The sequence below is a fragment of the Megalobrama amblycephala genome, linkage group LG2 (genome assembly GCF_018812025.1).
Source record: "Megalobrama amblycephala isolate DHTTF-2021 linkage group LG2, ASM1881202v1, whole genome shotgun sequence".
NCBI classification, from domain to species: Eukaryota; Metazoa; Chordata; class Actinopteri; order Cypriniformes; family Xenocyprididae; genus Megalobrama; species Megalobrama amblycephala.
Window position 1 is genome coordinate 21,389,588 of NC_063045.1, and position 14,422 is coordinate 21,404,009.

A 14,422-nucleotide genomic window follows, 5' to 3' on the forward strand; every position below is an offset into this window, starting at 1 on the left:
TGTGCACAAGCAATATTTCCTGTAAATGATGCAGCTATTAATATTTGCCATTTAGACACACCAAATCCAGTCACTTTAGAGAAGTACATTTTCAAAGTCATATTTATGCAACACATGAACAGGAAGCAAAGCATCCAAAATAATTGGCATGTTCACTTCTGAACTCTGTAGCTTTATCCTGTTAATGTTTTTCACTGGCTCCTGTTCTTCTTGAATCAAATTATAAAGTTTGATTATGTTGTGAATGAATCTGTCACATGAAGAAGATTCACAACACTTTAGAACTTTTAAACATTTCACATACAGTCATTGCAAAATATACTTGTAACTGCCATTGCAAAATGTGTCCATTAGAATTGAGAAATCTATTGAGCTGATAAAAAAAGAGAGGCAGAAAAAGAGTATGACACTTAAAGTATTCGACTGACTGCTTAAATTGTTGTTGTCTCGTGTGACCTAGAATATGATCCTCCTTATCTCACACTGAAAAAAATAAATAATCGCAAAAGCTGAATGTCATTTACTGGATCTTACATTGTGGACTTTTTGTAAACACTGAAAAAAACTCAAAGGTCTTTAACTTTATTTGCAAATGGTTGTCGTGTGATAACAGATTCTTGGCACATTCAGTGAATATGTTCAAAATAGGACCTGAAACTCTCCAAAAAATAGTCAGTGAAAAAAGAGTGCTTAACCTTCAGAAAATGTTGACTGTGAATATAAATGCTACAAATACTAAATACTACGTGGAGCTTTTATATTATATATTATATTTTTATATTTATAAATTTTAAATATTTTATATATAATATTTGAGATATATTATTATATTTTTTTAGGTTTGTGGTTTCCACAGAGATTAAGCCTAGTCCTAGAATAAAATGGCCCTTTTAAACCAGATTAACAGAAATCTGCTTTCTCTGTCATGGTTTAAAATAGTCCTAGACTTGGTATAGTACAGAGTTTAATAAGCTGATTTCCTGGAGGAAGACTAGAGCTATTCCAGGACTAAACTGAGGTTTAAATTAAACCTACCAGGAGGCTGGTTTATATATATATATATATATATATATATATATATATATATATTTTTTTAAAATATATATATATCTGTCTTAATCTCTGTCAGCCCCAAAGTGAGTTCTAGTAACCATTTCAAGTCAATTGGTGTTAATTGTGTTGAATGAAAATAAACTGTATAAATAAAGTGAACAGCACCAAAAAAAATAAATAATAATAATTATATAATTATTATAATTATAATTATATATATATATATATATATATATATATACATGAAACAAAATACATTTTGTGGGTGTGTCTTTTTATCTTAACCCTTTCAACCCCACAGGAACATCCTCTACACCCAGGGGCGTAGCAACCGGGGGGGACGGGGGGGACACGTCCCCCGCACTTTTAGAAACAGGTGATTCTGACCCCTGCTATTTTTTATTTTTTTGGATCCAGCGTGAATATTTCCGGCACCGGCAGTGTTCTCTGATTTGTTACTTAGATTTGAGTGAACTAACATTCAGCCAATCACAGAGCGAATCATCTCTTGGGCGCGTCTGCTATGAGCTTCAAATCTCTTGTTGCTGTTGTGAGTTTTCGTTCGTTCATTCACTTTGCTATTAGGCCGTCTGGGATAAAATGCACCCCAGAAAAAAGCAAAGGACGATTACATCCTTTTTTCAAACACACACTGTAAGTATGTTACAGTATGTCGCGATGACACGAATCACGCGATAAAGTTTTCATGTTATGGTTTAAACTACTGTAACGTCAAAAGACAACAGAACCCGTATGGACCTCGTCACGTCGCGCCGGATTCAGTGTGTTAAATGCTCTCCTACTTGTTGCTTTGTATAAAAGCGTCTGCTAAATGTGACGTAACAAATTATTGGTTTCTGCTGTCTTTTGTTGCCTACGTGCTGCTCGCGGAGTAGAATTATCCTTTCACAATAAATCAAATTTGTTTTGCACCGAATATCTTAAAATACTTTATCAAATTTAAAATATATATTTTTTTATACTTTATGTAAATATTCTACTTTATGTCCTAACTGGTCTGTAGGAAAGGCAGGCTGTGACGTCACTGACAGAGAGAGGGGACAGTTGCTCAACCTCTCCAGAATGTGTACAGGTGAGATTTGTATAAAAAAAAGCAGATTGACTATTTTAAGGCAGTGTTTTCTTAATTGGAACTGCTTGCCAATATTTTAAGGAATTACACATCAATTTAATTCCTTAAAACAAAAGATCAACCATCAATCACCTTTATTTATATAGTGCTTTTAATAATACAGATTGTGTCAAAGCACTGAACAGTATCAAATAGGAGAATAGAGTAATTTATAATGACAAGATTAAACACTGAATTTCCAGTTTAAGGCATTTTATTATTGAATGCAGAGACGTCATTGTCTAGGTCAGCTCAGTTTAAATAGGATCTGTGTAATCAAATCAACGATAATCGCTAGAAAAAAAAAGATAACATTTTCTATTTTATGTTCAAACTGTTAAATAAAATTAGTTTTATGTATAAAGGCTGTGTGTTCCAATAGTGTTAACTACTGTATTAATTAATGTATAATTATAATTATATTAATTAATGTATATTAATGTATAATTCAGTTTGGAAGTTTTGATTAAAAATCTCACTTCGATCTTGAAAATATTAAAAACTTGTAAATACATTGATTTAGGTTTTATTGATATATTTTCATAAAATGTATGTTGTATAAAATTACTGTAGATGTAATCTGTATACTCATTTAACACTTGTTTTTGTCCAACTATTAAGAAGTAAGAAAAGTTATTGTTCAAATGTAGTGTAACTGAAATATTTTAAATATCATAAAATATCTTTATCTAAATAAAGTATAGATGGTCTCACATTGGTCTCAAAGTCCTGCAGTATTTTTAAATTTTGAGGATGATTTCACAAAAATAGGTTCCTGTAAGCTATCACGGCATGTTCCCAAAATTGCCACTAGGGTGCTGTAAAATGCCAATTGGTATTCTATTTAGAATTTATTATTATGAACATCAGCTTTGGGTCACATCACCATACAGCTGTCCCCCCCACTTTTAAAATGGCTGCTACGCCCCTGTCTACACCAAAAAAATAACTCTTTGAACGAACATAAAAAATATTATTTGTACTCTATGCAAAATCCTTGAGTTGTGACAAAACAACTGACTAAGGAAGAATCAATGTAAAATAGTTATGTCAAACTTACTCAATTCAATCATGGACAGTGGTTCCACATGATTGAGACAAGTAAAATCCAATAGAATCAACCATGTTAAATTAACTAAAATCAATTGTGTTCATTTAAAATAAAAAAATAAAAAGCAATAAATAAATAGTCTTCATAGCCATTGATTGTTACAAGTAATTCTTCTTGTTTAATTTTGTGATATTCTGTGTTAGAAATCTAGACATAATACTGGATTCATCATAAATTGCTCTAACCAAAAACATTGTAAAGTCTAAATTGATCATAAGTCCATTGGTAGCAATGCTTTTGGGATATACAACCCTGAACACTACCACAGTTATTACTTTCTTTTTAAATTAATTTGAAAGTTTGATAGCAGGTCCTCAACCCAAGCACAAGTGCAACAATTCACCACAATGGTAACCCAAAAACTATTCATTAACATAAACTTTTAAATACCAACATGATGATAACAAGCAGAATCACCAAAGGAGAAAATCACAATTTTTAAGTTACCATCATCGAGGTCAGGGTTTGTTTTAGTTGAGCTCTTGATCCTTGACATTTTAATAATAGATTTTTTTGGGCAATTTTAACTGAATTAAAACCAATCAGACAAGCAAAATTAAAGGATAGTCAGGTGGTGTTGGTTATGTTTTCACATAATCATTATTGATAGCACTTTGGGTAAAAAATGTCGTTCTCTGTGTTCAGTCTTTTAAACTACTGTAAAATAATAAAGCAAGTTTTTTGAGAATTCGTCTTACATTTTCTCTACATTCATATTGTATGGCTCATTGTTACAGTATGTGTTCTTTTCAAAATATTCAATGTTATAGTTTACATATTGTGTTTGAACTCTAGCTCATAAGAACTGTATGGTTAAAATATGACAAATATGACTACTTACATAGTAGTCGGCAGCCACACCCCCATGCTAATGGTACAGCTCACGGTGCAAATTACAAGACAAAAAATGGAAAAATAGAAAATCAGTTGGATTTCATTTATTCAAATAATTGTTTCTAAAGTCATAATTTAACTAAAGTAAAATTGAAAAAAGGGAAAAAATGACAACTGTTCATTGATGATATAACTGAAAAACAAGAAAAATTAAAGTCTGGATTCAATTTTTCATTTGCATTGTATGGTCTGAAAACTGTTTTTCAGACCATACAATCGACCTGACTCTAAATGAGTTTGCCCACACAGCAGGGGACTCCTAGGCGGATCCGCATTCAAGTCGCCAAACCCGCGTGACTGTCACATTCGTTTTGGCACTGCCCAGAGGATCAGGTCCGCCTCCGGGCGGCGCCATAAATTCTACTGTCAATCAGCGGATCCTGAGCGGACCCATGTCGGATCCGCAGACGCGTACGCGCCTTTACTGTAACGGTTGTATCAATTTGCGGGTCCCAAACAGACCCGCCGCGGAGGTAAGGTGTGTTTAATTAAGTGATGATTGAATCCTTTAGTTGGGCTCTTGACCCTTGACTTTTTAACCCCTTAACTGTCACAGTCCCACTGGTCGGACGCCTCCCAACCAGCACACCCTTGTTTAGCACATGGTTTAGCCCAGATGAAATGAACACTGCTCAGTGTGAACACTACAGGCTATTAAATGTAACACTGAATTGGTCTTGGAGTTAATGAGATAATTAGGTGATAATGAGCAGAATCACTGAAGGACAGAGAAACAACAAGAACTATGACTTCAGCCACAGCCTTCGATGAAATCAACTGAAGATAAAAGACATTAAATCACTGAAGATCTGCATTACCAGCATTACCAGCTTTACTGATTACTAACAAGACTGACTTTATTTCTGACATACATCTACAGAAGCTCTTATTGAGAATTACCAGAGGTTTAGATGCAGAGGTGGGTAATCCAGGGGTCAAAGAGTAAAAGTCCTGCCATATTTTTATTCCACCCACTGAAGCATTAATGAGATAAATAAGTGATAAATTGAGTGATGATTGAGCATTATTGAAGACACCTGATGATAACAAGCAGAATCACTAAAGGAGAAAATCACAATTTTTAAGTTACCATCATCGAGGTCAGGGTTTGTTTTAGTTGAGCTCTTGACCCTTGCCTTTTTAATATTAGATTTTGTTTGGGCAGTTTTAACAGTTTTAAAACTAACCAAACAAGCAAAGTTAAAAGATGATCAGGTGTTGGTTATGTTTTCTCAAAATCATTATTTGATCTAAATCACTGGATTCATTTAGCTCAATCTCTGAGTTAGATTTACATTATTGATTACAGCAGCACTACGATTACACAGCACAATATCAACTTTATCAATATCGTTTTTTTTTTAGAGTTCTGGTTTAAAAAAAAAAAAAAACACAGACATCAAGAATCATCCCGTGAATCTCAACAGTGGTGGCCATCATAAAGCATGTTGCAATGCATTCTGGGTACCACCAATCAAAATTCATCCATGCCTCCCATCATGCATCGCTGCATGAATAAATTATGAGCTGAATTGTCTTAGTAATTTTCTTTATTCTCACTATTTTATTTTTTCTGTTTTTATGTGACTTTTTAGTAGATTGTTTTCTAATGTTCAGAGTTGATCTGTTGATCAGAATATGTTGCTTGTCACCGTTGTTGAGATTCACAGGCTGATTCTTGATGTCTGTGTGTGCCTAAAATAGATATATTATTGTGATAAGGACAACTTTTTTTAAAAACAAATTCTGTATTGTAAAAGCTGATCTTGTGCTGCTGTAGTCAATAATGTAAATCTAACTCAGAGATTGGGCTCTAAATGAGTTCAGTGAATCAGATCAAATAATGATTATTTGAAAACATAACCAACAACACCTGATCACATTTTAGCTTTGCTTGTCTGATTGGTTTTAATGCAGTTAAAACTGCCCAAACAAAATACAATATTAAAAAGTCAAGGGTCAAGAGCTCAACTAAAACAAACCCTGACCTCGATGATGGTAACTTAAAAATTGTGATTTTTCTCCTTTAGTGGTTTTTCCTTGTTATCATCAGGTGTCTTCAATAATGCTCAATCATCACTCAATTAATCACTTATTTATCTCATTAATGCTTCAGTGGGTGGAATAAAAATATGGCAGGACTTTTGCTCTTTGACCCCTGGATTACCCACCTCTGTTTAGATGTTGATAATAATAGTTTTGTTTGATGTCACCGTGATCAAGGTCAGTCGTTGCTTTAGTTAGGCAGTTTGACTCTTAACTTTTTTAATGTTAGTTTTACTGTGTCTGTTATAGCTGTTTGTTATGGCAACAATGACAAGAGAAAATATAGTCAGCTGCTTTATGATAAGAACATAACAAGAACTAAATAAAATTTTGTTTGGGCTGTTTTAACTGAGTTATAACATCCAGACAAACAAATGGAAAAGATAATCAGGTGGTGTTGGTTATGTTTTCACATAATCATTGTTTGACCTGAATCACTGAACTCATTTAGAGTCCAATCTCTGAGTTAGATTTACATTATAGATTACAGCAGCACTGTGATTATACAGCACAAGATCAGCTTTATCAAAACAATCTGAAGAATTTCTCAAATGTTGTTCTGGGTTAAAAAAAAAAAATTAGGCACACACAGACATCAAGAATCATCCTGTGAATCTCAACAGTGGTGAGAATAATAAGGCATGTTGCAGTGCATTCTGGGAGCCACAAATCAAAATTCATCCATGCCTCCCATCATGCATTGCTGCATGAATAAATTATGAGCTGAATTGTCTTAGTAATTTCTTTTATTCTCATATTTTATTTTGTTCTGTTTATGTGACTTTTTAGTAGCTTGTTTTCTAATGTTCAGAGTTGATCTGTTGATCAGAATATGTTGCTTGTCACCGTTGTTGAGATTCACAGGCTGATTCTTGATGTTTGTGTGTGCCTAAAATAACTTTCGTTTTTAAATCAGAACAACTTTTGAGAAATCCTTCAGATTATATTGATAAAGCTGATCTTGTGTAGTGATGGGAAGTTCGGATCATTTTACTGACTCGGACTTTTGAGTCTTGTTCAACAAAATGAACGAATCTTTTTTCGAGTCATTTTGTTCATTTTAGCAAAATGTAATTAAAATGTTACGTGTTACTTCCCCAACACATCTACTACTTATACAAACGTTGATCCCACTACAAACAATACAAAACTACAATGCTATAAGATTCAGAAATGATTAATTCATTACCTGGGTCTTCAGTTTATGACAAGCTGATTAAGCTCACCTCACCTCTTGTCTGACAAGTCTTCGGGTTTAAGTCATTCCTTAATGACGTGACAGGCAGTCCCATGCTAAACCAATGCATTCTGAGCCGGAAAGAGAATTGATTAGCTCTCTTCATGAGTCTTTCGGGTTTTTGAGTCGTTCCTTAAACACGTGACAGACCCATACGCTATTTCTGACATTTCTGTCACTGTTTTTGTTACTGTTTTTTTTTGAGGATCTGTGGTGTGTTATTATAAATAAATAAAGCCCTGTTATAAATAAAATATTGATTAATTTATCTTTTTGACTGTCTATCTGTAAATAAACACTAGGCTATAATAATATAATAATCCAAGCCTACAATACAAAGTATTTATAGCCTAGTTTGTTCATTTTTACTCCAATTTTGAGTTTGCTGTTATAATAATTGCTTTTCCTAGGCAGACTTGACATATTGGTCTAATATAAGAAGATTGCTCAAAAAGGACATAATGACATAAATTAAAAGCAAATAACATTTTGAATTTGAATTATTAATGTTAGTTTAAAACATCAAGGTTATGATAACTTCAGCTTTAACAGTTGTAACACAAACTCAAACAAAACTGGAGAGTTAACGTTATTTACTAATAAATATAATGTGCTTGGGTCACACAGCATAGTGTATGGGTCTGTCACGTGATTAAGGAAGGACTCAAAAACCCGAAAGACTCATAAAAAGAACTAATCAATTCTCTTTCCGGCTCAGAATGCATTGGTTTAGTGTATGGGTCTGTCACGTGATTAAGGAACGACTCAAAACCCGAAAGACTCATGAAATGAACTAATCAATTGAATCATCAGGTGAACTACTACTAGCAATACAGAACCTGTAGAATATTGCACATGCGCGACTGAACGAATCACCCGTTCAAAATGAACGAATCGTTCAAGAACGACACATCACTAATCTTGTGCTGTAGAGTCACAGTGCTGCTATAATCAATAATGTAAATCTAACTCAGAGATTGGGCTCTAAATGAGTTCAGTGATTCAGGTCAAATAATGATTATGCAAAAACACAACCAACACCACCTGTTTATCTTTCCATTTGTTTGTCTAGATGTTATAACTCAGCTAAAACAGCCCAAACAAAATTTTATTTTAAAATGTCAAGGGTCAAGAGCCCAACTAAAGCAAACCCTCATCTCCACGATGGTGGCTTAAAAATTGTGATTTTCTCCTTTGGTGATTCTGCTTGTTATCATCAGGTGTCTTCAATAATGGTCAATCATCACTGTTAATCACTTAATTAACTCATTAACTTTAACACCGCTTCAGTGTTCATTTAACACTCTTATTTTAACACTTTAACACTCTTGAGTATGGTCTCACATATACTCCCAGGAGAGTTAATTTAACACTGCAGTTTTTGCTGTGCAGCTGCTCGTGATGCCAGTCCGAGACTGCCTTATATTTAGCACAGTTAATATATTAATAATAAAAATGATAGCACTTTGGGTGAAAAAGGTCATCCTCTGTGTTCAGTCTTTTTACTCCTCAACATGCATGCAGTGTAAATAAAGCAGTTACATTAATGAAATGATAGTAGTCCGCAGCCACACCCCCTTGATAATGGTACAGACCACGGCGCAAATTACAAGACAAAAACTGGAAAAAATAGAAAATCGGTTAGATTTCATTTATTCAAATTATTGTTTCTAAAGTCATAATTTAGCAAAAGTAAAATTGAAAAAAGGGGAAAAATGACAAAAATCCATTAATGATGTAACCGAAAAACAAGAAAAATGAACGTCTGGTTTCAATTTTTCATTTTTGCATTTGCATTGTATGGTCTGAAAATTGAATTGTGAAGCGTTACACTGACCGGACGTGACTCTAAATGAGTTTGGTGATTCAGGTCAAATAATAATTATGTGAAAACATAACCAGTATCACCTAATTGTCTTTTCTCTTTGTTTGTCTGGCTGTTATAACTCAGTTAAATAGCCAAATTAAACCTAATACTAAAGAGTCAATGGTCAAGAGCAAATACTGATCTCCATGATAGTGACTTAAAATTGTGATTTTCTCCTTTGGTGATTCTGCTTGTTATCATCAGGTGTCTTCAATAATGCTAAATCATCAGGTGTCTTCAATAATGCTAAATCATCACTCAATTAACCACTTTATTATATTATTAAATTGAATACAATTTCAGTGAGTGGAATAAAAATATGGCAGGACTTTTACTTTCTGACCCCTGGACTTTCCACCTCTGATCGTATTACATATAAACATGTCAGTGGTCACATTTGTAATCAGCAGGAAACCCAGACAAAAAGAAAGTTTATTATTTGCAACTGTCTCTTTATACAGACTTTTTGCAATCAATTTATGAAAAGTTTTTCATTGTATAAACATTGTACAATAAACATATACTCAGCTGTTGTTCATGTTGTTTTTATAAACACACATTTTTAACATGTTGCTTTTATCACTTATTTAATTTTAATTGCAGGAATTCCAAAACAGAGAAACTGAATTGGGGAAAAATGTTTTATTTTGATCGGCTTCATTTGATTTGCTTTGTAGAACAGCTGATGCTTCAGTGATGTTTTATTCACTGTCACTCACACAGAGGCAAATCCATCTCTCCATCATTACATGTTTGTTTTAGGCCTATTGAAGATTTGCCTCTCTGACACCTAAATTCGATTTTATCCCCATGTGGTGAGAAAATCTTTTCCCGTTCACGCCATCGCAGCTCTATACCTCTTTTATCCATTAACTCCAGAGACACTGAACAGGGCTCTGAAACAAACCCAACATCTCACTCTCAGTGTTACAGGATACATTCATTGATTCATCAGAACCAGAACTACAACCCACACAGCAAGGGACTCCGTGGCGGATCCGCATTCAAGTCGCCAAACCCGCGTGACTGTCACATCCGTTTTGACGCTGCCCAGAGGATCAGATCCGCATCCGGGCGGCACCATAAATTCTACTGTCAATCAGCGGATCCTGAGCGGACCCATGTCGGATCCGCGGACGCGCACGCGCCTTTACTGTAACGGTTGTATCAATTTGCGGGTCCCAAACGGACCCGCCGCGGAGGTAAGGTTTTAATCGCGGATGCGGAGCGGATGCAGCGCGAAGCCAAGGCGGGTCCGTGATCCGCCTTCGTTGCGGATCCGTCACTGCGAGCAAGTGGACTCCGATACGGGTCCGTTCGCGGCAGAGGTGGAAAGTCCAGGGCTCAGAAAGTAAAAGTCCTGCCATATTTTTTTCCACCCACTGAAGCATTAATGAGATAAATAAGTGATTAATTGAGTGATGATTGAGCATTATTGAAGACACCTGATGATAACAAGCAGAATCACCAAAGGAGAAAATCACAATTTTTAAGACACCATCACAGAGGTCAGGGTTTGCTTTAGTTGGGCTTTTGACCCTTCACTTTTTAATATTAGAATTTGTTTGGGCAGTTTTAACTGAATTATAACAGCCAGACAAGCAAAGAGAAAAGCTGGTCAGGTAACGTTGGTTATGTTTTCACATAATCATTATTTGATCTGAATCACTGAACTCATTTAGAGCCCAATCTCTGAGTTAGATTTACATTATTGATTACAGCACAAAATCAGCTTTATCAGTATAATCCAAAGGGTTTCACAAAAGTTGTTCTGAATAAAACAAAAAAAACTTTCTTTTAGGCACACACAGACATCAAGAATCAGCCTGTGAATCTCAACAACGGTGACAAGCAACATATTCTGATCAACAGATCAACTCTGAACATTAGAAAACAAGCTACTAAAAAGTCCCATAAAAACAGCAAAAAACAAAATAGTGAGAATAAAGAAAATTACTAAAACAATTCAGCTCATAATTTATTCATGCAGCAATGCATGATGGGAGCCGTGGATGAGTTTTGATTGGTGGCACCCAGAATGCACTGCAACATGCTTTATGATGGCCACCACTGTTGAGATTCACAGGATGATTCTTGATCTCTGTGTGTCTAAATGAGGGCTTTTTTCCTAAGAACTTTTGATGAAACCTTTGAATTATTTTGAAAAAAAAAAAAAACTGGATCTTGTGCTGTAGAATCACAGTGCTGCTGTAATCAATAATGTAAATCTAACTCAGAGATTGGGCTCTAAATGAGTTCAGTGATTCAGATCAAATAATGGTTATGTGAAAACATAACCAACACCACCTGATCATGTTTTAACTTTGCTTGTCTGGTTAGTTTTAATGCAGTTAAAACTGCCCAAGTAAATTCTAATGTTAAAAAGTCAAGGGTCAAGAGCCCAACTAAAACAAACCCTGACCTCTGTGATGGTGTCTTAAAAATTGTGATTTTCTCCTTTGGTGATTCTGCTTGTTATCATCAGGTGTCTTCAATAATGCTCAATCATCTCTCAATTAATCACTTAACTATCTCATTAACTTTAACACTGCTTCAGTGGGTGGAAAAAAAATATGTCAGGACTTTTACTTTCTGAGCCCTGGACTTTCACTTTCTGAGCCCTGGACTTTCCACCTCTGCGCGATACCTCCGTGGTGGATCCGATACGGAGTCCTTTTGCTGTGTGGGAACTTCAACTACAAGATTACATCAAAATTTAAAAATAAAACAATATACAGTGAGAATGTCTTTGCACGTTTTTGATGGTGTAGTGTTCATACTTACTTAAGCACTTAATATTCCCTCTCCATTCTCCATCTTCACAGGTCAAGTATTTGGAGTAGGGGTGACGCTGATCCAGTGTGTATTTATTAAAGCAGGTGTATTCAACTTTCTCCCCTGAATTGTATTCCCTTTTTGTCATTTCTGTTGTATCTGCAAAGTCCACAAGTGGTGGTGACACACATTTCCCTGAGGAAAAGCAAAGTTAATTAGTAATTGTGGCATTAACCACTTAAAGGGGTCATGAACTGCGTTGGTTTATTGTTTTATAATGTTTCCTGGAGTGCACTTATAATGTTAGTATGCTTTTTACATCCAAAATTGTCATAATTTATAAATTAAAGGCATTTTTCCTACCCTGATTTTTGCCCTCTGGTTTGAACGCTCTGTTTTAAGGGCCGTGTCTGCTGTGAGACTTCAGTGTAAATGCCCACTGCTGTGATTGGCTGACATCTTTGCATCTTTGCATTACATTAGATCTGTGGCGTTATATTTAGATTATGACATGAAAGTTTGCAGAGATGAACACTGTAGCTGATCACAGACATGTTGAGTGAATGAAAGCAGTGATCTCATCATTGAAGCTCAATTTCTGTACACTAACAAATGCTTTCATCTTCACTAACAGTGCAAACACGATATAACTAAAAGATTTGTTGAGTTTTGCACGTCAGTCACTGATAAACTCACGCTGTTTGATTGACAGCTTCAGCGCGCGCTGCTCCAACGATTGCAAAAGGAGCTTTCTTTGATCGCTTTCTTTATATAATTTAATTGCTGATAAACAGATTATTTTCATCCTATTAAGAGAAACAACGCAAGTTGACGTTTAGTCACAGGTTTGATTGACTGACACACAGACAAAGATCATCAGATCAGGCATTAGAATGAACACAGTTACTGACATGTTGTTGCGTTACTGTCGAACACAGGTCCTGCACAACTTAATCCTTAACGGCAATTTAATCCTAAGAACATGCATCAGAAAAATTGAGAATGCTGGACAAAAAAAAAAACTTGATTTTGCAACGTTGTCTAATGCCTGTTAAATCTCTTGTATTTAACCAGAAAAAACCACACGTGAATGAATGACTTACTATGTAACTGCCTCTGAAATAAAGCAACATGCAGTATAACATTGATGTTTTCTGGCTCATCCTGGACTGAAGCACAGGCTCTACTCTCCAGCACAATGGTGACTCACAAAACACATGATAGAAATCCTCTAAATCTGAACAGAACAAGAAACGGTAACTCTTTACTTGAAGGGGTGTGCATAAGACTGACATGACACCTTCATAATCTTGACATGACACGTGTCATGAATATGAAGGAGGTTTTATGAATGTTTATGACAACTGCCATTAAGTGTCATTCACTCAATTATGTCATTTTTAATGCAAAGATGACATTGTTTGAGATGTCTTTGTTACGACAACTTGACATAAACCAACACATCATAACCTGTCAGTGTCTTTGTCATGACAACTTGACATTAGCAAAACATCATAACCTGTCATAAACATGACATAGCTGATTAATTATCAAACTTAAAAAACTACTTAGCTTTATGGGTTAACATTACATTACATTATTTTGGTAACACACAGCAAAATCCCCAGTGTTAAATGAACACCCAAAGTGTACATATGACTCCATCTTACCAGGTGTTAAAAAGTAACACTGAAGCAGTGTTAAAGTTAATGAGATAATTGATTGATGATTGAGTGATGATTGACAATTAGTGGAGACACCTGATGATAATAAGCAGAATCACTGAAGAAACAACAAGAGAAAAAGAGAGAGACACAACATCTACAACTGACTTCCAGCCATTAAACATTATTACACTTATTATTAACCAGTTTAATTTTATTTCTGTCATACATCAACAAAAGTTCTTACTGAGAATTAAAAGATGTTTAGATGTTAATGTTTTAATGAAAGTTTAGTTTGAAGTCACCATGATGGTGAAAAGCATTTCCTTTAGCTGGGCTCTTGACTCTATTTATTAACATTAATTTATCTCTGGCTGCTCCAACTTTGTGTTTGTAAAGCACATTTGTTATGACCAGAGAAACTATGGTCTGGGCTGTGTTTCCCAAAAGTGCTGTGAGCCAAAATTGATCAATTTAGGTTTCCAATGCTTTGGGAAGCACAGTCAGAATGGTTGTGTTTTCTCATTGTGAAATCCAGTATTAACTGGTGTTATAGATGTTATATTTCTTTACAGTAAATCTGTTGAAATCCAGCAGAGCTTTTATGATCTGAAGGGTTTTTTTGAAACACACACAGACATCA

At 34.9% G+C, this 14,422-nt stretch overlaps 1 protein-coding gene across 1 annotated transcript in view; it reads right to left on the reverse strand.

Annotated features, from left to right (window-relative positions):
- Window positions 1-9,754: 9,754 nt before the first annotated feature.
- The window catches only part of LOC125252936 (coagulation factor XIII B chain-like), a 42,670-nt gene continuing 38,002 nt past the window's right edge, over window positions 9,755-14,422 (reverse strand). The window contains exons 7-8 of the mRNA XM_048166619.1: window positions 12,125-12,310; window positions 9,755-10,236 (exon numbers count right to left, since the gene is read on the reverse strand). Coding sequence (XP_048022576.1) covers window positions 10,052-10,236; window positions 12,125-12,310 — 371 coding nt within the window. The 3' untranslated portion in view covers window positions 9,755-10,051. The remainder of the gene's footprint in view (window positions 10,237-12,124; window positions 12,311-14,422) is intronic.